Source organism: Saccostrea echinata, unplaced genomic scaffold (assembly GCF_033153115.1).
Source record: "Saccostrea echinata isolate AGI-Se365-2 ecotype Australia unplaced genomic scaffold, CSIRO_AGI_Sech_v1 ptg000025l, whole genome shotgun sequence".
Classification (NCBI taxonomy): Eukaryota; Metazoa; Mollusca; class Bivalvia; order Ostreida; family Ostreidae; genus Saccostrea; species Saccostrea echinata.
This window is the reverse complement of record NW_026889774.1, coordinates 16,378,594-16,402,009: the sequence shown is the minus strand read 5'-3', so window position 1 is coordinate 16,402,009 and position 23,416 is coordinate 16,378,594. Positions and strand designations below refer to the sequence as shown.

The 23,416-nt window shown below is 35.5% G+C and overlaps 1 protein-coding gene across 1 annotated transcript in view; it reads left to right on the top strand.

Moving 5' to 3' along the window:
• The window catches only part of LOC133192081 (uncharacterized), a 506,856-nt gene that overhangs the window by 254,335 nt on the left and 229,105 nt on the right, over positions 1–23,416 (top strand). Inside the window, exons 17-18 of the mRNA XM_061327935.1 lie at positions 1,953–2,011; positions 2,121–2,198. Of these exons, the coding sequence (XP_061183919.1) occupies positions 1,953–2,011; positions 2,121–2,198 (137 nt within the window). The remainder of the gene's footprint in view (positions 1–1,952; positions 2,012–2,120; positions 2,199–23,416) is intronic.

The following is a 23,416-nucleotide window of genomic DNA, read 5'->3' as shown; positions in this document are numbered from 1 at the left end:
TCCTTTTCTTTAATCAACAACTTTTGACATGTTCCATAAGCTTCAAAGTTTTTAACAACTTTGTACAACATCCATAATGTTAATTATCATAATAAGATCTTTGAATTCTGGATACCTCATCTTTATTGTCCTAATCACAAGAACTGGATACATTCTTTGATAAAACAGTTTCAGAATTTCTGATGTTTGCCTCTTATCAAAAATGAAATCATCTGTTTTTAGCTCACCTGAGCTGAAAGCTCAAGTGAGCTTTTCTGATCACCCATTGTCCGTCGTCTGTCCTTCCATCCATCTGTAAACTTTTCACATTTTCAACTTCTTCTCAAGAACCACTGAGCTAATTTTAACCAAACTTTGTACAAAGCATCCTTGCATGAAGGGGAGTTTAAATTGTTAAAATGAAGGGCCATCCCCCTTCCAAGGGGAGATAATCAAGAAAGACAAAAATAGGGTGGGGTCATTAAAAAATCTTCTTCTCAAGAACCACTGGGCCAGAAAAGCTGAAATTTATGTGGAAGCATCCTGGGGTAGAGTGGATTCTAAATTGTTCAAATCATGACCCCCAGGGGTCTGGCAGGGCCACAATAGGGAATCCAATTTTTACATTGAAATATGTAGAAAAAAAATCTTTAAAAATCTTCTTTTCAAGAACCACTGGGCCAGAAAAGCTGAAACTTAAGTGGAAGCATCCTGGGGTAGTGTAGATTCTAAATTGTTCAAATCATGAGCCCTGGGGTAGGACCGGGCCACAATAGGGGATCCAAGTTTTACATTGAAATATGTAGTAAAAATCTTCTTCTCAAGAACTCGGACCGTTCACGGTAGCTCAGTCGGTAGAGCGCTCGTTCGTGAGGTCGTGAGTTCAAATCTCGGCCGCGACAGACGTAAGTCGATATAAAATGGGTAGCAACTGTTCCTTCGCCATGCGCTCAGCACTTTGAAGTGAAAGTTTCGGGTCCTTCGGATGAGGCCTTAAAAACTGAGGCCCTGTGTCATGACAGGCATTGGCACAATAAAGATCCCTCACTGCTCAATGGCCCTGAGTGCAGAGTGAAGGTCAAAATTTGAAGCCCTTCACCGGTATATGGTGACGTCTCTATATAAGTGAAAAATTCTTGAATGGGATGTTAAACAACATACAATCAATCGATGAATCTCAAGAACTCCTGGGTCAGAAAGACTGAAACTTATGTAGAAGCATCCTGGGGTAGTGTAGATTCTAAATTGTTCAAATCATGACCTCTGGGGGTACGGTGGGGCCAAAATAAGTACTACAAGGGGGGAAATCAGGAGAAAAACAACAAGACCAAAGTTACTGTAGATTTCTAAATATATGCAAGGAGTTAATTATTGCGTAATTACGCGAGAAGCACTTTTCGCGAAATAAAATTACTCGCTTTTATTTTTATGGTGCTTTAATGTATGTAAAATCTCTAGATAAATCACCCATTCGCGAATGATTGTTCTCGCGATTTGACGCCCTTGGGCCATTTCGCGATATTAAGTACTCACGTAAAATAAGGAATCTACAGTACTCAGGTGAGCGTTGTGGCCCATGGGCCTCTTGTTCAATGATGTCAAATATGACATCATAATTATTTCAAATGGTAATTATTTCTCAATCTCTTGTTATTGATAAAAATTAAAGCCTTTTTAGAATAAAACTTTTATATGATTCTGTGCGTATATCAATTAAGTGAGGAAAGGTAATGGTTGCATGTTTTCTGAAACATCCTGTATTTGAATTTCAGTAACTTTAACACCATTAAACACCAAAACTTAATACCATGGATATGACCAAGTGATTTTGAAGTCTAACCACTTATTCTTTAAGTTTTATACCCTGAGTATCTTGAATCCTTGGATATCTCTCAGTGTTTTCTTGGTCCCATTGAGTTCAAGATAACAATGTTTGACTGTAATCGTAGCTATTTAAAAATCTCTGATTTCAGTGGACAGTGAAGTGCTGTTTGTAGAAAAGAAACCAGTTCGACAAAATATTGCTATACAGGTATGAGTCATTATTTCATGTGAAAAATAGTGAAACAAAAATTACATTATATGAATCAATATGATAACATTTGCTAAATGATACCCATATTCTTCATTGGATGTTGCAGGCAATAATTCAAAAGAAAGGCCAACATCAAGCTACAGATAAAAGTCCTAGAGTTGTTCCAACTAAAATTCAAGAAAGAGTGGGTATATTTTCTATACGTTTTGTCTAGATGCTTTATAAGCAACCTTTAACAATTAAAAGAGAAAAAAAAACAAATAGTAGTACAGTGGTTCCCGTTTTATCGAATAGTCAAGTTGTCGGCCTAGTTTTATCCGAATAGCCGAAAATTAGAATAGCCGATTGCTCCATACCGAGTCCAAAGATAGATGTATAGAGCTACATGTATTGATAATATATCGTAGCAAATTTCAAGCTTGCACTTTCGTTTTCTTTTGACACGTTTACTTAATGACTTTACTAAAAATTATTTATTTCACTTACTTATGAATTTAATATGAAATTTTTTTTCAAATAAATTGACATATAGAATATATTCTTTGATAGTTCTTGCCATCTTTCTTCAGCACATGTTTACATTCCTTCTTCGATGGTCGCCATTTTGGAAACGGAAGTAGACTAAATGCTTGACTAATAACCGTAAACTATTTTTCCCTGGATAGATTGTAAATTAAAAATAAACAAAAATATTAAATATATGTAATTGTTTCGTTTAATGTGTTTCTTTAATACGGTTACGTATTTTATACTGTGTGTGAGTTTACCAGTCTCGTTCTTGTCTGCTGAAGAGAGATTTTGAGAGCCATGTGGAGAAAGATGGTATGAATTTTGAGACGTATTTTTATAGAACGGGCCATTTGTGATTTTTACCATAAATTTTGCACTGAAAAGTGAATAAATATTAAGCCAATTGACCAAGTTAAATGATTGAATAGGTTTATTTCATTATCCAAGGAAATTGTCATACACAAGCTAATCAGTTCAATAATTAAAATTTCACGCCGAAAAAAATTGCAAATAATTGTCATAATTAACAAGTGCATCATTGAACCCAAGCTGATCACCACAACTGTAATCAAAACATATCTATTTACTATGCCCACTGTTGACACAGGTAAGGTGCCTGTGTGCGTCCAGGCGTAACTAATCCGCTCATTGTCGTACTCAAGCCAGTCAAGGTAATTGGTGTCAAACTGTGTAAACAAAGGCTTCACATACGAAGTTGGAGGTGTGAACAAGGTGCTGATTATCAAAAAACACTATGATAGTCCAAATTTTTGTATCGGATAAAACGAAATTCCAATATTTTCTCATCAGAATATCAGGTGAAATTATTAATAAATATATAAGAAATGGTTTTGTGCTCTGATATTATATTGAAATAGCCGAAATATTCGTTAAACCGCTATCCGATAAAATGGAAGCCACTGTACTATGTGTAATCTTATATTTATGTTTTCTATTTGTCAAAGTTTAATTATTTTAATGGATGAAGTAGGCACATAATACAGCTGAACTTAGGTATCTTGAACACAGATATCTTGAATGCCATGTATATGTTGAATGAAATATGAAGATAACGAACAGTATTCAATCTCGAAAGTACAATGAAACGATACAAATTTGAAGCAGAGCAAACATGGACCTAAAAATTTAGAGGTGGGATCAGGTGCCATGGAGGAGTGAGCATCCCCTACCGATCGGTCACACCCGCTGTGTGCTCCTTGTAATGATCGGGTAATAACGGAGAAATCCGTAGACAGTTCAGTGTATGAATAATGGTCTAACAATTAGTATGAAAAACGTCAGTCAGCATTTGACTCAATGATAGGTTGTATGTGCTGACAAGGTCATTGTATCGACCGTAAAACTTGCCAAGAGATGACTTCAAACAAGACTGTTGATATCCTTGTTTCATCAACTTGTTTGTCAATAGCTTGCCTCATTTTAGAAGTTGTTCATAGGTAGAGCATGCTCTTGCATATCGAATCAACTTAGAGACGTAAACCCAATATGCAGGTGATAAGGATATATTGATACACACATGTAAGTAAGGGAAGTTGACAATTGAAAAGTTGAAATCATCACGTTTATCATAAAGCTTTGTTGTTAAGTCACCATTAACGTCTTTTTCTAGTAAAATATCTAAATATGAAACAGATGTGTCAGAATCTTTGGTATCTTTTATTTCAAGCTCACTGGGATATATCAAGTTGAAATAGGAATGAAAGTAACTATTGTTAATTGATAATACGTCGTCGATATATCGAAATGTCGAGTTGAAAGCCACAGCAAGTGTTTTCTTCTTCTCATGTAGAAGTTTCTGAACAAATTCTGCTTCATATGAATACAAAAATAGGTCTGCTAATAAGGGTGCGCAATTGGTTGCCATGGGAAATCCAACAGATTGTTGGAAGACCTGATCTTCAAAAACTACATAGATTGATTGATTGTATGTTGTTTAACGTCCCTCTTGAGAATTTTTCATTCATTTGGAGTCGCCACCACTTGCCGGTGGAGGGCTACATATTTTGACCTTACTCGGCACTCGGGGCCATTGAACAGTGAGGGATCTTTTTCGTGCCAGCACCTAATGTGACACGGGACCTCGGTTTATATGGTCTCATCCGAAGGGCCAGTCTGCACATCCCGCAGTGGGATTCAATCCCACGACATAAGGATCAACTTACTCTGCAACTCTAGAGCAGATGCTCTAACCACTGCGCCACGCGGGCGACAACTACATAGATATTGTCGATCAGAAACTCAAGCATCTTTTTAATATCAACTTCAGTGTACTTGTGTGTACAATTAGAGTGCTTTTTAACAAAATAATTCCGTAAATGACCAATGACAAGGTAAGTATATTTACGAGTTCCATTTTTATTGTAAAAGCAGCTGTCTGTGATGTCAAAAAGCCTGGACTTCAATTTATTGTGGGGAATGGTTGTATAAAGTGTTGAAAGTTGAAATGATTTGGAAGTCCAAAAACTTTCTTTAAGTATTTTACCCTCATTTTCTCAAACCCTCTGATAATGAGCTTTTAACATAATATGATTATTTGATACAATTAGAAGCTTATCACTAAAATGTTACTCTAATTGCAATAAAATGGGGACTCCTTGTCCCCCACTTTCATGAAAATGAGGGGACATTAAATCTCATTTGTCTGTCAGTCTGTCCATCTGTCTGTCTGTCACAAAAAGTTTGACCTTGGTCATAACTTTTAAATGAGAAGAGATAGGGCTTTCATATTTTACATGTTAATTACCTGTGACAAGACCTTTCCAAATATACTATGATTTTTGACCCCATGACCTTGAAGTTTGACCTACTTTTCAAAAGTTTTATTTGCTTATTACTTCAGAAATATAATCTTATAATCTTGAGAAAAGATAAGGCTTTCGTTTTTGACATGTGCATTACCAGTGACAAGACCTTTCCATATATACTATGACTTTTGACCCCGTGACCTTGAAGTTTGACCTACTTTTCAAAAAATTCAATGTTACTTTAAATTGGTCATAAAATTTGAATGAGAAAAGATAGGGTTTTCATATTGCACATGTACATTACCTGTGACAAAACCCATCCAAATATTTGACAATTTTTGACCCCATGACCTTGATTTTGAAGTTTGACCTACTAAAATTTCATCTTTGCTTATAACTTTTGATTGAAAAAAGATAGGGCTTTCATATTTGATATGTGCATTTTCTGTGACAAGACATTTTGGAGCATGCTATAATTTTTGACTTTTTGATCTTGACCTAATTTTCAAAAATTTTAACTTTGATGATTTTTTGAACGAGATATGATAGGGTGTTCATATTTGACAAAATGCATTACTTGTGTGAAAATGTTTCCGAATGTGCTATCATAATTGACCCCATGACCTTGACCTTCAAGTTTGACCTAATTTTTCAAACATTTTATCAGTATTCCAAACTTTTGAAGGAGTGAAGACAGGGCATTCGTATTTGACACATGCATTGCCTGTGACAAGCATTTCCAAATGTTCTTTAATTTTTAATCCCATGATCTTGACCTTGAAGTTTGACCTAATTTTTAAAAAAAATTGAAAATTGCTGATAGCGTTTGATTGAGAGAAGATAAGGCATTTACATATGACATGTGCATTACCTGTTTCAAGAAATTTCCTATTGTATACTCTTGTTAGCTCACCTGAGCCAGAGGCTCCAGTGAGCTTTTCTGATCACTTTTTGACTAGTGTCCATCTATCTGTCCATCTGTCTGTCTGTAAACTTTTCACATTTTTGACTTCTTCTCGAGAACCACTGGGCCAAATTCAACCAAACTTGCCACAAAGTATCGGTGGGTAAAGGGGATTTGAGTTTTTTTTTCAAATGAAGGGCCATGCCCTCTTTCAAGGGGAAATAATTAGGAATTAGTGAAAAAATAATGGCATCATTTAAAAATCTTCTCAAGAACCACTTGGCCAGGAAAGATGAAACTTATGTGGAAACATCCTCAGGTAGTGTAGATTCAAGTTTGTTCAAATCATGACCATTGGGGTTAGGGTGGGGCCACAATGGGGGGATCAAAGTTTTACATAGAGATATATAGGAAAATATCTTTAAAAATCTTCTTCTTAAGAACAGCAAAGCCATGATCAGTCATATTTATATGGAAGCATCCTCAGGTAGTGTAGATTCAAGTTTGTTCAAATCATGACCCCCAGGGGTAGGGTGGGACCACAATGGGGGATCAAAGTTTTACATAGAAATATATAGGAAAATATCTTTAAAATCTTCTTCTTAAGAACAGCAAAGCCATGATTGGTCATATTTATATGGAAGTATCCTCAGGTAGTGTAGATTCAAATTTGTTCAAATCATGACCCCCGGAGGTAGGGTGGGGCCACAATGGATGATCAAAGTTTACAGAGGAATATATAGGAAAAAATCTTTTTCTCAAGAACAGAAAAGCCATTTGTTATATTGATATGAAAGCATCATTAGTTAGTTTAAATCCCCCCCCCCCCCAGTAAACTTTCAATACTGAACTGATTTTTGCTTTTTTTTCCCTAGCCAATGTGCTCAGGTGAGTGATGTGGCCCATGGGCCTCTTGTTTTTGACCTTGTGACCCTGACCTTAAAGTTTAACCCACAGTCTTATTCAACTTAATTTTTCATTTGAAATAACATTTGATTATGAGAAGATAGGGCTTTCATATTTCTACATATAAATTACCTATGACAACACCTTTCAGAAAAGTTTCATTTTTGACTTCATGACTTTGACCTAGAAGTTCAACCTAATTTTAATCTTGAACATAACCTTGATGCTCCAGAAGGGATAGCGCTTTCATATATTTTTTTCACATATGTATTACTTGTGACAAGACTTTTTGGAATGTATTATGATATTTGACTTCATGACCTTCATCTTGAAGTTTGATGTAGTTTTGAAAAGCTATAAGCTTTGCCATAACTGTTATTAATTTAATAATTTATGTTTTATGCATACACACAAACAAGACAGTTACAATATGCCATAAATAAAGGCATCATATCTACTAAGACACCAAAAGTGGGGGACCACAAAATTCTTTGAATTTGCTTGTTATGTTTACTTTTTACAACATACCCTGGTATGCACATTTATTGAAATGTGCCAAGGGTTTTTTTGACTTAATAATAAATTAAAACTAGTTCTAATTGCAACAGAGACCATTACAGATGTTCCCTAAACTCTTCCCTTACTCCATTTGGGGTCCCATTCCTTATAAGCTTCATTAAGTTAAGCAAAACTTTCTATTATACACTTTAACAACTTTTTTCAAAAGTATTGTTGGAGAAATAACAGTGCACATATAGCGCAATGAGTATAAGCAAATCAGATTAAAGTACACACGCATGCATATGATTTCGAAAATTACATATACATATACATCATCTCAAAGAATGCCATAATAAAGAGCTCCATTTTATAATTCAAAGAATTTCCCTGAAAACTAAGAAAGTTAAAGCAACATGAATATTAACCAATCAGAAATCAGCACACATGCATGCATGTAAGTGTATTCATTTCTGATGATTGAAAAATGAAGGAGCTTGTATTATTTTTATATACTCTGAATTTTCCCTTCTTTCGTTAAAAACTAAGAAAGTTATGAATACTAACAACCTAATCCAATCAGATTTCAGCACATGTGCTTGCTCATATTTTCTATCACATATATATATATTCTTATAGTGGCTTGCAATATATACCAATGTCTTAAATTCCAAAGAATTATATTGAATAGTAAGAGAGATGCAAGCTATAAAGTATTAGCCAATCAGATTTCAGTACACATGGATGCATGTTCTTGCATTACGTTTTGATAGTAGCTATATGTAGGAACCCATTATACCAATCTTTATTCTAAATTTCATTTTGTTTTGTTGAAAATAAAGGTGTTATAGCCATTTAACGTTTCAGCCAATCTAATTGCAGCACAAGTGCATGCGCACATTTTCAAGAATTTCCATAATAATCATATTGTAGAACTTTATAATATATAAATACTTCATAAATTTCAATGTTTCTTGTCAAAAAACAAGTGAGTTATTGATATTCTTTATTCAGCCAATCAGAGCGAAGCATACAAATGAGTTCATGATAATTTGACCATGTAATCTTGTCTATACTACTAGTGAACATTTTTTGGAATCTCAGACATCCGACAGTTGACTTCAGACAGCGGACTTTTCACGTAAGGGAACGTATCAAATAGTGAATAATATAAATAATTTTTGTAGTCTTGATTAATTGTACTCGATAATCACATTTCGTTCTTATTTGTACAATTAACACTACTCTATATTGTACAAGTGTGCACACGCACGTGGTATTGAAGGGGGATGCCTTCCCCAACTTTTCCTAAAATAATGATTTGCCCCCTTTCCCAAGAGATTGTTTGATTGTTTAATTCCAGTTGCACCATTTTCCCAACAACAAATAAAAAGCAGAAATCTCAAAGAACTAAGAAAATGTAAAGGAATTGCATCTTGATATAGGTACGTTAATGAGCGCATGATCTTTAAATAAGAAAAAATCTGTCAAAGTAAGTTATGGGGTCACTGTATAATATGTATTATTTAGAGTACGAGTTTCTTATTGTATGAGAGATACAGGGCGGGGCTTAAGGCGAGAGCGCTAGCTCGAGCCGCACCCCGCCCTGTATCTCTCATACAATAAGAAACGAGTATTCTAAATGACTTGTGACATGACAGTTCGGTTATTTTTTTAGATTTTGAAGATTCTGTATCTGTGTAATTTTACAGCAAATCAGATTTTGTAATGATAACTAATTTGAATAAAGTATAAAAAGTTAAAGGTTAAGTTGACGAAGTGACCAATCAAAACACAATGCATTTTGCGCTAGCGCGAATTGTGCTTATGAGAATCATTTAGATGGTGATGCAATGGAAGTCAGATGGATATGGATGTAATGGATATCGATATTCTTGCTGCGTGGGACAATGATATAGACGATATTACACTATCTCAGATATGCGAAACTTTAGAGAATGAAAATTTAGCATTTGAAGGAATATGTGATTTATCGCTGAATCTGAAAGAAGAAAATGCAATTGCGAATGATTATGGCGCTTTTGATGTAACGTTAGGTATGGACACTAACCCTATCGTCAAATCCGAGATACAGGATGAAGAAAATTCTACGCGCTTTAGGACGCCGGTAACAGACGAAGAGCTAAACAAACTCGTGTCCGACCAGGAGAATGGGAACACAAAAAGCAATACGAAATGGGCAATGAATGTATTCGAGAAATGGCGAGAGAACAGGGATGAAAACATTCCTGAACTTCATGTTATGGACTCCAAAGAAATGGGTTACTGGCTTGAAAGGTTCGTGGTAGAAATGAGAAAAAAGGACGGGACGGAGTACCCACCGAAATCAATTTATCTGATATTATGTGGACTGTTAAGGCACCTACGAGACAAAGGAATATATGACAAAAATTTTTTGGATGAGAAAAATACAGAATTCGCTGGATTTCAGAAGATTGCTGATGCACAAATGAGAAATCTCATTGATAAAGGACTTGGCTGTGACATAAAACGTGCAGACCCAATACTTCCGGAACAGGAAGAGAAACTGTGGGAGAAGGGAGTCTTTGGACAAGAGAACGGAGAACAATTGCAGTTGACAATGTTTTTATGCTAGCATATTATTTGGGCTCAGAGGATGTGATGAGCACCATAGTTTGACAGCTGAACAATTTTTCATCGGCGCTGACGAGTATGGAAAATATATTAAGTTCGTGGGACGATCTTCCAAGACTTATAAAGGAGGATTAGGCCAGTTGAATGTTCAGAACAAAAAACACTACTCTGATCCAGGTATGTTAAAATCTCTCTATCTCTCTCTCTCTCTCTCCATTTATGGCCGTTTTGTTCAATACATTTCCAATTTGAAATAACAGCGAAAATTGGTGCTAGAACTATGTATTATGTTTGTTTATCAACTGTAAACCCCCCTTCTCTCTCTCTATTGTTGGTTGAATTTGTGTTTCAAATGAAAACTAGTTTTTGTTTACTTATATAGGAGAAAGATGCATAATTGATTTCTTCGATGCGTATCTAAAGGCAATTGGAGGGGGATCGTTCTATCGGTGCCCACTGCCACCACTGGGAGATGTAAAAATTCGTTATTCTCACCAAAACGTCGGCATAAACAAACTTAAAAATTTCATGAAGGTGATAGCAGAAAAAGGTGACTTGTCTGGAAATTTCACAAATCATAGCGGAAAACGCACATGTGCAACTCAAATGTACATCGCGGGAGTCCCTGAGCAAGAAATTATGAAAAGGACCGGACATCGATCCAATGCAGTGAGATAGTACAAATATTGCAGCTTGGGAATGCTAAAAAAAGTGTCACAAGTTCTAGATCCGCCACGTAAATCTGAGAAGAGGCCATTGGAACCTGAAAATGATGACCCGCCTTCCAAGCACTTCCATGGTGATTTACAGTTAGGTGTCGACAAACCCCTGTGCAATGAAACCAGGAACGAATCCGCAATGCGTGAACCATTCAAGGAGTTAAGTTCTATGCCGGCATTGTTTAATATGTGCAATTTTACTTTTTCTATGAAGTGATATTTGTCAACAGTATAAAGAAAATGTTTACTGTTTTTCTCTGTTTCTATTTGAGTTTTTATTTTGTAACGAGATAAAAATCTAGTCATTTTGTTTGTTAATTTCTAAAAATAAATTTGATTTACCCTGATACCCTGAGTGTTCTCTATTTTAGTTATTGTACAGTTGGGGTCATTTGCATAAGGACCGCCCACTAAAAACTGTTCTGTAATTTAGTTATTGTACAGTGAACTTCAAAGGAAAACATTACCGGTCATGTCACAAATATTATATGATGAATTTTGTTTAAGGAATTGTTAGTGGACATACAACATTTAATTTTAAAAAAAAGTACTTTCTCTTGAAATAAATAGATTTGGACTATAAAACATTATCGGTGCCTTGAACGTAAATAACATATCACATACAGCTTATTCCGTACTTCACATATCAGGCGCAGATCCAGATATTGTAAAGGGGCACAAGCACTGGGCTTTGACATATAACTACTGATTTGAAACTTTAATTCATAAGCATGTTACCTCTAAAAAAATAAAAATATTGAACATTTACATTCTTGTTGGAAAAGCCGCGTAAAGTGTGATGTAAATTAGTCAGGATACCTGTTTGGAATCTGAGGCCACCTGCTTGGGGTTTCCATTGGGTACAGGTAAAATTTGAATTTGACACCTTGCTGGGGGTCCAGGAAGTTTCTTAATTCTGGGATCTTGAAAGACAGCCTTTTTAATATAAACATATAAATATTATTGCATCGATGAATTTTAATACCGAATTTGTAATTACATCATGGCCATGATAAAAATACAATTTGAATTATCGAGATAATAACATGAAACTTTTAATTCCATATAAATGTATATATATACGCGAATTTATATTCAACCAAGAAGTGGCTTAATTAATGTGCTAAAAATAATTCAGAATTTTTGCACGTACAAGTGTTATCTATATCGAGTATTTTATCTTTTAAAAATGGAGAGAGAATCTTTCTTCATTGTTTACTTTCATTAAATTTTGAGTTCTTAAAATCACTCAATAAAGTCAGATTAGCAATGTACTTTTTGTTATATATTTTTGTCTTTACAATCCTCATTTATTATTTTTTATTTCTTCCAAAATCAAAGGGAGGGGGTTGCATTTCCCATTACCCATCTGAATCCACCATTGCATATTATGTAAAGATACACATATTTTATTATGATCAATAAATGTGGTAATTCAATTGTTTGCAAAATGTGCTAAGAACGAACTATTTTTAATCTCTACAATTCTGACCTATTTAATTTAATTGTTTTTAATTTATTCGTTTTGATAGATATCAGAGATAATGAAAGAAAATTCTCAGGTAAATGTTAACAAGAGGCCCATGGGCCACATCGCTCACCTGAATAACTGTTGTTTACCAGATTTCCCCCCTTTTAATATACCTATTGTGGCCCCGCCCTACCCCCGGGGGTCATGATTTGAACAATTTAGAATCTACACCACCTCAGGATACTTCCAAATAAGTTTCAGCTTTATTGGTCCAGTGGTTCTTGAAAAGAAGATTTTTAAAGATTTTTCTTATAAATTTCAATGTAAAACTTGGATTCCCTATTGTGTCCCGCCCTACCCCCGGGAGTCATGATTTGAACAATGGATGCTTCCATATAAGTTTCAGCTTTTCTGGCCCAGTGGTTCTGAGAAGATTTTTTAACATTTTTCTTATATATTTCAATGTAAAACTTGGATTCCCTATTGTGGCCCCGCCCTACCCTCAGGGGTTATGATTAGAACAATTTATAATCTACACTACCCCAGGATGCTTCCATATAAGTTTCAGTTTTTCTGGCCAAGTTGTTCTTGAGAAGAAGATTTTTAAGGATTTTTCTTATATATTTCAACGTAAAACTTGGATTCCCTATTGTGGCCCCGCCCTACCCCCAGGGGTCATGATTTGAACAATTTAGAATCTACACTACCCCAGGATGCTTCCATATAAATGTTTAGCTTTTCTGGCCCAGTGGTTCTTGAGAAGAAGATTTTTAAAGATGTTTCTTATGTATTTCAGTGTCAAACTTGGATTCCCTATTGTGGCCCTGCCCTACCCCCGGGGGTCATGATTTAAACAATCGATGCTTCCACATAAGTTTCAGCTTTTCTGGCCCAGTGGTTCTTGAGAAGATTTTAAAAGATTTTTCCTATATATTTCAATGTAAAACTTGGATTACCCTATTGTGGCTCCACCCTACCCCCAGGGGTCATGATTTGAATAAATTAGAATCTTCACTACCCCAGGATGCTTCCATTTAAGTTTCAGTTTTTCTGGCCCAGTTGTTCTTGATCGAGAAGAAGATTTGTAAAGATTTTTCTTATTTATTTCAATGTAAAACTTTGATTCCCTATTGTGGCCCCGTCCTACCCCCGGGAGTCATGATTTGAACAATGGATGCTTCCATATAAGTTTCAGCTTTTCTGGCCCAGTGGTTCTGAGAAGAAGATTTTTTAACATTTTTCTTATATATTTCAATGTAAAACTTGGATTCCCTATTGTGGCCCCACCCTATTTTTGTCTTTTCTTGATTATCTCCCCTTGTAAGGGGACTTGGCCCTTTATTTTAACAATTTACATTCCCCTTCACCCAAGGATACTTTGTACCAAGTTTGGTTAAAATTGGCTCAGTGGTTCTTGAGAAGAAGTTGAAAATGTGAAAAGTTTACGGACAGACGGACGGACAGACAGACAACGGGTGATCAGAAAAGCTCACTTGAGCTTTCAGCTCAGGTGAGCTAAAAAACGTATTTGTATACACTCCCCGTAAGTTGTCTTTTGTTCACAAGTCCGCTGTTTGTAGTGCGATATCAGGTGTCTGAGATTCAGAAAATGTTCAATATGTCTTCATCTTCTGAGTTTCAGAGCATTTCATCAAGAAATACAAAGGATGCCTATATCAAATATTTGCTTATTTTACTCTCTATGCATGTGCACACAAGCATCAGACCTGTTTTTGTATGATGGACAGACAAGACTGGACACACAAACAAGAAAGTTATAATTAAGGTCTTCTGTTTCCAATGGAAGACCTTCTACTGATTCTGTTGGTTAAGATTATTCTTATTATTAGGGTCTTCTGTCTCCAACGGAAGACCATTCTATTATTCTATTGTTTCTTTTTATCTTTTATTATTATTTTTTTTTTCTTTACAATTTTTGTGCAGAAGATTTCTCAGAGATGGCTCAATCGATTTACTTGAAAATTACAGGGAAGATGTATCTTTATCTGAACCTTATACTTTTTTCTCATTTTTTTGAAATTCACTTCCTGTCAGAAGTTATTGCCCTTTAATCAAAATTCAGAGGACCCCCTTGTCTGCTATGGAACTAAAAAATGGCTAAGCTAGAGCACTGAAAATTTCAGCGATGATAGAGGATATGTTGCCATTGTGCACTGGGTTTTAAAATTTTCCAGAAGTGCCTAGTATGGAAGCTTGCAAGGGGTAGAAATTTAGGACAGGAATCATGAGTGAATTTTCGAAACATTTTGTATCATATCTTTAGGGATGTCAAAATATTTATTTTCTGTTGTCGAACATTCGATTGCATTATTCGAATGATAGTCGAATATATTCGAAACTTGTTCGGAAAGTAAAATTTTATTTCAGGCTTCAATGGTACATGACATATTTAACCTGAAATCCCCTTTTCTTAAAATTATTAAAAAGTAACATCAAATGTTACACACAGATGTTTACATGGACCTGAAATGTATGATTTCCCCGTCAATCATGTTCATAAATCGATCTGTAAAGTCGGTTTTTAGGAAGCATAAAAAATGACAGTATGATATATATTTTAAAGCTTATTAAAATGATGGAGGGGGGGGGAGGGGGGGGGGGGGGGGGACACACACGGTAAATATGTGATAATGTTGTACTGTTAAATATTTGAATATACTTTTTGTATCAACTATCAAAATGTCTTTAAAATATATAAAAGAATATTAATTTTATAAGAATTATCTTAGTGTCCCAACATGTCACGGCTATAATGGATACATGGTATGAGATCAAGTCCAATTAATAATTTTATAAAGAAAGCGCAGTATAACGAGATAATTTTATTACAAAAACAACACATTAATTGACAAATAATACTCGAGGAAGTAAAGCATTTATAATTACTGTACTTTCTACATATAAACCCAGCAGTTTTTAATGAGGAAAATTATCTTATTGACTGTGTCTGAGGAAACCGGTTTCTCAATTTTAGGATGAGAATTCCATCTCTTTATCACTCTTTCATTGAATTTATTTATTCGAATGTCATTTCGTTATTCAATCGTCGGTCCATTCGACTGATGGTCGAATAGTCGACTATTCGTTGACATCCCTACATATCTTTTAAGCTATAATTATTTTGTTAAAACATACTGAGCAATATTTGTGCAAGATATTTAACATGATATAAAGAAAAAAAAGGCCTAACTTCTCAAATAAGGGGCTGAGAGGGGTCAAAAAACTTTAATCTGTAACTCTTTAATCATCAATATTTTGTCATAAATTACTGAAGCAAAAATGTTCATCTTAACAATTTGCAACTATATATTATAAAATTTTGATCGTATGTTACATAATTAGGGGCCAAAAGGGGCCAGAATGCTAAATTTTGATGCTTTATAGAAGGGGGATATTTTGATTAGCAATATTGAACAAAAGATGTTCATAATAATGTTCTAAACAATATGCAACCTTTCAATTGTTGTAAAAGGGCCCCATTAAGGAATTGAAGGACTGGCCTCTAAATATTTCTATTTCTATTCAGCATATCTTGAAAAGGAAAAGAAATTTCTGATTATACCCCCCGCAAACGAAGTTTAGGGGGGGTATATTGGAATCAGCATGTCCGTCTGTCTGTAGACGAGATTTTGTCCGAACCATTTCTTGGAAACTGTTGGAAGGATTTGTCTGAAAATTTGTACACTTATTATTCACCATATGAAGGTGTGCACCTGGTATTTTCATTATGATTGGATAATTATTTTGCATTTAACAGGTGTTTTTTTCATTTTTATTATGTGGTTTTGTCTGGATCTGTTCCCAGAGACTATTGCATAGATTTGTATGAAAATTTGTACACTTATTATTTACCATATGAAGATGTGCACCTGGTATTTTCAACATTATTTGGTAATTTTTCTGCATTTTACAGGTGTTTTTTTTTTTTTTTTTTTTATTGACTTAGTCATTTCGGGTTCATGTCTAAGGTTTGAGACATAGAATCTAGAACATCTGTACAAAAATGTGAACTACAGCTTAAAACTACTCATTAGAACTAAAAAAAAACCCACAAAGTATTAAAAACAGTTTTTACATTACACAGCAGATAGTGTAAATCCATTTGTCCCTTAGGAGTAATGAGTGGACATGCATCCAGTTAAAGATTAATTAATGAGTTCAGTGTGGGAAGCTGTTAGGGCATCTCTGATCAAGCAGGTCTTATCTGTATCTCAGGGGAATTGGGCAGAAAGAAATAAAGATCTCTGTTGTCTAAGTCCCTTAATTGTAATTTATGTCTGTCAAAATATATAGTTACTAAAACCAGCCTTTTATTTTTAAAATGAGTTTGATATAAAGGTATTAAAATCAATTTGATTTTCTATAATTAATTATGATATTTTTTTTTTCAACAATCAATTTGCAGAGTGTCATGTTTCACAAAGATGGCAGATAGTTGCAAACTATTTTTCAATGTAATAAAAAACACTGTAATTATTAGTGTTGATGTTTTATTAGGCTGCACCTTAGTTTCATTCATTAAATAAAGTGCCCCACCACAGCATGATACGCCCATCAAATATTGTTAAATTATCATAAACAGTTTAGATTCAATTGTTCGAATGACATCTTAGCGAGACAAGGCAGTCTGCAATTTGTTGTAAAGATATAAAAATTCAAATAAAAAATGTACAATAAATAATTAGTTTAAATTATATTATACAATATCATATAAGTTTTAATTATTATATACAATATCAAATTAGTTTTAATTACATCAAATTTATCTTGAAAGTAAGACTAGCCAACAAGAACAATTCAATACAACAAAAGCAATTAATTAAGAGACTGATTTGCTTGATCAGAGATGCTCTGCCAGTTATCTCCTCATACTAAACTCATTAATTTGTCTCTAATTTGACATGCAATTTTCTACTATCAAAATTTTCCTTGACCCATGCCTGATCATTACACCCATGGGAGAGGTGGAATTTCTGATGTTGCAGATTGCTGTAAAGAAAATAATGAAAAAAATAAGACTAGTATTTTCTTGATTTAACACTTTTTATGCCCCCGGATCGAAAGATCCCGGGGGTATATTGTTTTTGTCCTGTCTGTCTGTTTATCTGTTTGTCTGTTTGTCCGTTTGTCTGTTTGTCCGTTTGTCTGTCTGTTGTCAACTTTAACCTCGCCCATAACTTTTGATTGGTTGGAGCTATGACTTTCATATTTCACATGTGTATTCCTTGTGACAAGACCTTTCTTTGGGTACCATCATATTTGACCTTTTGACCTTGACCTTGGAGTTTGACCCACTTTTGCAAAATTTTATGAGACTTTAACCTTGGCCATAACTTATGAACAGTTGGTGCTTGGGGTTTCAAACTTCACATGTGTATTCATTTTGACAAGGCCTTCCTTTAGATACCAACAACTTTGACCTTTTGACCTTGACCTTGGAGTTTGACCTACTTTTGAAAAACTTTAACCTTGGCCATAACTTTTGAACAGTTGGTGCTTAGGGTTTCAAACTTCACATGTGTATTCCTTGTGACAAGACCTTCCTCTGGATATCAACCACTTTGACCCTTTGACCTTGACCTAGGAGTTTGACATACTTTTGAAAAACTTTTAACCTTGGCCATAACTTTTGAATGGTTGGAGCTAGGGCTTTCATACTTCACATATGTAATCCTTGCGACAAGATCTTCCTTTGGATACCAACCACCACTTTGACCTTGACCTAGGAGTTTGACCTACTTTTGAAAAACTTTAACTTTGGCCATAACTTTTGAATGGTTGATGCTAGGGCTTTCATACTTCACATATGTAATCCTTGTGACAAAACCTTCCTTTGGATACCAACCACTTTGACCCTTTGACCTTGACCTAGGAGTTTGACCTACTTTTGAAAAACTTTAACCTTGGCCATAACTTTTGAATGGTTGGTGCTAGGGCTTTCATACTTCAAATATGTAATCTTCGTGACAAGATTTTCCTTTGGATACCAACCACTTTGACCTTGACCTTGACATTTGACTTTTATCTAAAAATCTTTAACCTTCGCCATAGCTTTTGAACAGTTGTATCTAGGTCTTTCAAATTTCACAGGTGTATTCCTCGAGACAAGACCTTTCTTTGGGTATCAATATTTTTTATCTTTTGGCCTGGATTTTGACTTGCATATGAAGAAACTTTAACCTTCGCCATAAGCTGCCATACGGGGGCATCAGTGTTTCACAAACACATCTTGTTCAATAAAGATACTGCAATACTCTGACATCTTTTAGGATTGTGTAATTTAAAAGTTAAAAGACATAGTTTTTTGATTCTAAGTCTAATGGTTTTCTAGTTATGATTTTTCCATATTTGGCCATAGCGTCTTTATTAAAGGTCAGAGCGACCTGGTTTTAATGTGCGACACACCTTCTACCCTAGATGTATCAGCTGACAAAGTTTGATAATTCTAGGCCTAATAGTATTAAAGTTATGAGTCAGACATGAAAAAGCTAACAGACGGACGAACATGAACGCTATAACATAATGCGTCCCATCTTCAGACAGACGTATAAAAAAATATAATGAGTAATTAAATTTTCACTGTAAATGTTTAAGGAAATTGTGAACACCTCTTACATCTAGAAAACATTAGTGATTTGGTACTTTCTCTGAAAAACCCAGCGGGGGGTATTTGTCCCTTTTGGACAGTTCTAGTTAGTTGTTGAACATAAAGTCTTCAAAATCACAAGACCTTTCATTTGATATCAAGAAAAAGGGGCTGACCCCGCAACTTAGGGGCTCAGAGGGGCCAAAAGACTTTCATCTTTAACTCTTTAACAATCAATATTGCTATATATTACTAAAGCAAAAATGTTTATATTAACGATTCGCCACAATATATTACAAGATTTTGGTCATTTATTGCGTGATAAGGGGCCAAAAGGGGCCAGAATGCTAAATCTTTTGACGCTTTATATCTTGAGAAGGGGGGATATTTTGATTAGCAATATTGAACAAAAGATGTTCATGATAATGTTTTAAATAATATGCAACCTTTCAATTGAAGTAAAAGGGCCTCATTAAGGAATTGAAGGACTGGCCCCTAAATATTTCTATTCAGAATATCTTGAAAAGGAAAAGAAATTTCTGAGTAGTTGTTGAACAAAAAATCTTCAAAATCACAAGACCTTTCATTTGATATCAAGAAAAAGGGGCTGACCCCTCAAATTAGGGGCTCAGAGGGGCTAAAAGTCTTTCATCTATAACTCTTTAATGGTCAATATTTTGTCATAAATTACTGAAGCAAAAATGCTGAATGTAACAATATGCAACAATATGTTGTAAATGTTTGATCTTCTATTATGTAATTAGGGCCATAAGGTATGTTGTTTAACATCTCATTCAAGAATTTTTCACTCATATACAGAGGGAACCAGAATGCTAAATCTTTTACGCTTTATATCTCGAAAAGGGGAAACATTTTGATGAGCAATATTGAACAAAAGATGTTTAAGATAATGTTATATAAATCTACAGAATGAAATCTAAGGAGAGAAATCTTTATATCATTTTTTAACAAATATCTTAGTCAAAATCACATCTTATCTTATCGAAAAATCAGACGGAAGACCACTTGTTGCTTGCAATGAGATCTCATCTAGTTCTTTTTTTTCCCTAGATGCAAACTTTGAAGCTTCATATCTTCCTTATTTCTCAATGGATTTTGTTTAGATTTTCAGGGAGTTTAGACTTTACATAACATTTTTTTAAAAATACTGTAGTACATTTCAGAAATTCCTTTCTGCTCATGAGTTATTCCCCTTTGATTGAAATTTTAGGAGCTTTGGTTTCCAGACAAAGGCTCCAAGACTATAATAGATGGAGAACGAATACTATTGAAATTGAAAAGAAGAAACATTGTAGTTGTGCACATTGGTTTTTGTTTTTTGATTTCCGCTAGATGGGGGTAAAAAATTAGATTGTCTAAAAGAGAAAAAATTTAGACATATTTTCCTTTGTATCTTTTAAACTAAAAATATTTTGTTAAGACATGTAGAATAAAAGTTATGCATAATTTCAAGCGCTTTCAGTTGACACCATCAAAAAGGGGCTGGTCCCTGAAATTAGAAATCTAGAGCCCTTGAAATTTTTCATTTAATAACTCAAAAATAATAATATATCGATGTGGCTTCCAATACAAAAGTTATTCTTTAACATCTTAATTATCTCCTGAAAATATTATTTTGTTTGAGCATTGTGTAGTATGGGAGCAAAAAAGCTAGACGTGTACACAAGTAATTGTTTTCATTCGACAAGTAAACAAGAGCCCTTCGTGCATTTAATTAAAATTAACTATAAACTAGGGCTAATTGTAATGGGAACCATTACAGATGTTCCCCAAACGCTCCCCAACTCCCTTCTGGTGCTTTATTCCTTTTGAACTTCATTTAATAAGGCAAACTCTATGCATTTTAGAATTTAATAACATTTTCCCCGAAGTTAACCAAGTATATTGCAAATTTTAGCATTGCATGCGCGTGCACCGCAGCACTGTTAAGGCATACTTCAAAGAAATCAACAGAATATAAACGTGCATAAATACATACCTTTTTAGCTCACCTCGACGAAGTCGAGATGAGCTTATGCTATACCCCCGGCGTTGGCGTCGGCGTTAGCGTCGGCGTCCCGGTTAAAGTTTTAGGAGCAAGTCCCATTCCCAAGTAACTATAAGCCCTACCTTGACCAAACTTGCATGGATGATGCATCTAGGGATGGACACTACCACACTTGCTTCGGATGCTGGATATGACCTAGATTTTCCAGATGATTGACCAGGTTAAAGTTTTTGGAGCAGGTCCATTCCCAAGGAATTATAAGCCCTACCTGGACCAAACTTGCATGGATGATGCATCTAGGGATGGACACTACAACACTTGCTTCGGATGCTGGATCTGACCTAGATTTTCCAGATGAGTGACCAGGTTAAAGTTTTTGGAGCAGGTCAATTCCCAAGTAACTATAAGCCCTACCTGGACCAAACTTGCATGGATGATGCATCTAGGGATGGACACTACCACACTTGCTTCGGATGCTGGATCTGACCTAGATTTTCCAGATGAGTGACCAGGTTAAAGTTTTTGGAGCAGGTCCATTCCCAAGTAACTATAAGCCTTACCTGGACCAAACTTGCATGGATGATGCATCTAGGGATGGACACTACCACACTTGCTTCGGATGCTGGATCTGACCTAGATTTTCCAGATGATTGACCAGGTTAAAGTTTTTGGAGCAGGTCCATTCCCAAGGAATTATAAGCCCTACCTGGATCAAACTTGCATGGAGGATGCATTTAGGGATGGACACTACAACACTTGCTTCAGATGCTGGATCTGACCTAGATTTTCCAGATGAGTGACCAGGTTAAAGTTTTTGGAGCAGGTCAATTCCCAAGTAACTATAAGCCCTACCTGGACCAAACTTGCATGGATGATGCATCTAGGGATGGACACTACCACACTTGCTTTGGATGCTGGATATGACCTAGATTTTCCAGATGAGTGACCAGGTTAAAGTTTTTGGAGCAGGTCCATTCCCAAGTAACTATAAGCCTTACCTGGACCAAACTTGCATGGATGATGCAGATTGGGATGGACACTACCACACTTGCTTCGGATGCTGGATCTGACCTAGATTTTCCAGATGAGTGACCAGGTTAAAGTTTTTGGAGCAGGTCCATTCCCAAATAACTATAAGCCCTACCTGGATCAAACTTGCATGGAGGATGCATTTAGGAATGGACACTACCACACTTGCTTTGGATGCTGGATATGACCTAGATTTTCCAGATGGGCCACTAGGTTAATGTTTTTGGAGCAGGTCCATTCCCAAGTAACTATTAGCCCTACCTTGACCAATCTTGCATGGATGATGCATCTAGGGATGAACACTACCACACTTGCATCGGATGCTGGATCTGACCTAGATTTTCCAGATGAGTGACCAGGTTAAATTTTTTGGAGCAGGTCCATTCCCAAGTAATTATAAGCCCTACCTGAATCAAACTTGCATGGAGGATGCATATAGGGATGGACACTACCACACTTGCTTTGGATGCTGGTTCTGACCTAGATTTTCCAGATGGGTCACTAGGTTAAAGTTTTTGGAGCAGGTCCATTCCCAAGAAACTATTAGCCCTACCTTGACCAAACTTGCATGGATGATGCATCTAGGGATGGACACTACCACACTTGCTTCAGATGCTGGATCTGACCTAGATTTTCCAGATGAGTGACTAGGTTAAAATTTTTGGAGCAGGTACCCAATTATAAGCCCTACCTGGACCAAACCTGCATGGATGATGCATCAAAGGAAGGACTCTACCATACTTGCTTCAGATGCTGGATCTGACCTAAATTTTCCAGATGAGTGACTAGATTAAAGGTTTGGGAGCAGGTCTATTCCCAAGTGATTATTTAAGCCTTACCTTGACCAAACTTTCGTGGATAATGCATCTAGGGATGGACGCTACCACACTTGCTTGGGATGCTGGATCTGACCTAGATTTTCCAGATGAGTGACCAGGTTAAAGTTTTTGGAACAGGTCCATTCCCAAGTAACTAAAAGCCCTACCTGGACCAAATTTGCATGGATGATACATCTAGGGATAAACACTACCATATTTGCTTCAGATGCTGGATCTGACCTAGATTTTCCAGATGATTGATCAGGTTAAAGTTTTTTTGGAGCAGGTCCATTCCCAAGTAAATATAAGCCCTACCTGGACCAAACTTGCATGGATGATGCATCTAGGGATGTACACTAACTAACCTGCTTTGGATTCTGGATCTGACCTAGATTTTCCACATGAGTGAATTTTAGCCATATTTTAACCAAATTAGCATGAATGATGATGTATCTAGAGATGGACAGTTCCAGACTTACTTTGGATTCTGAATCTAATACTGATGGATATTAATCTTGGAATGTACACTAACTAGGAAAAAAATATGATGT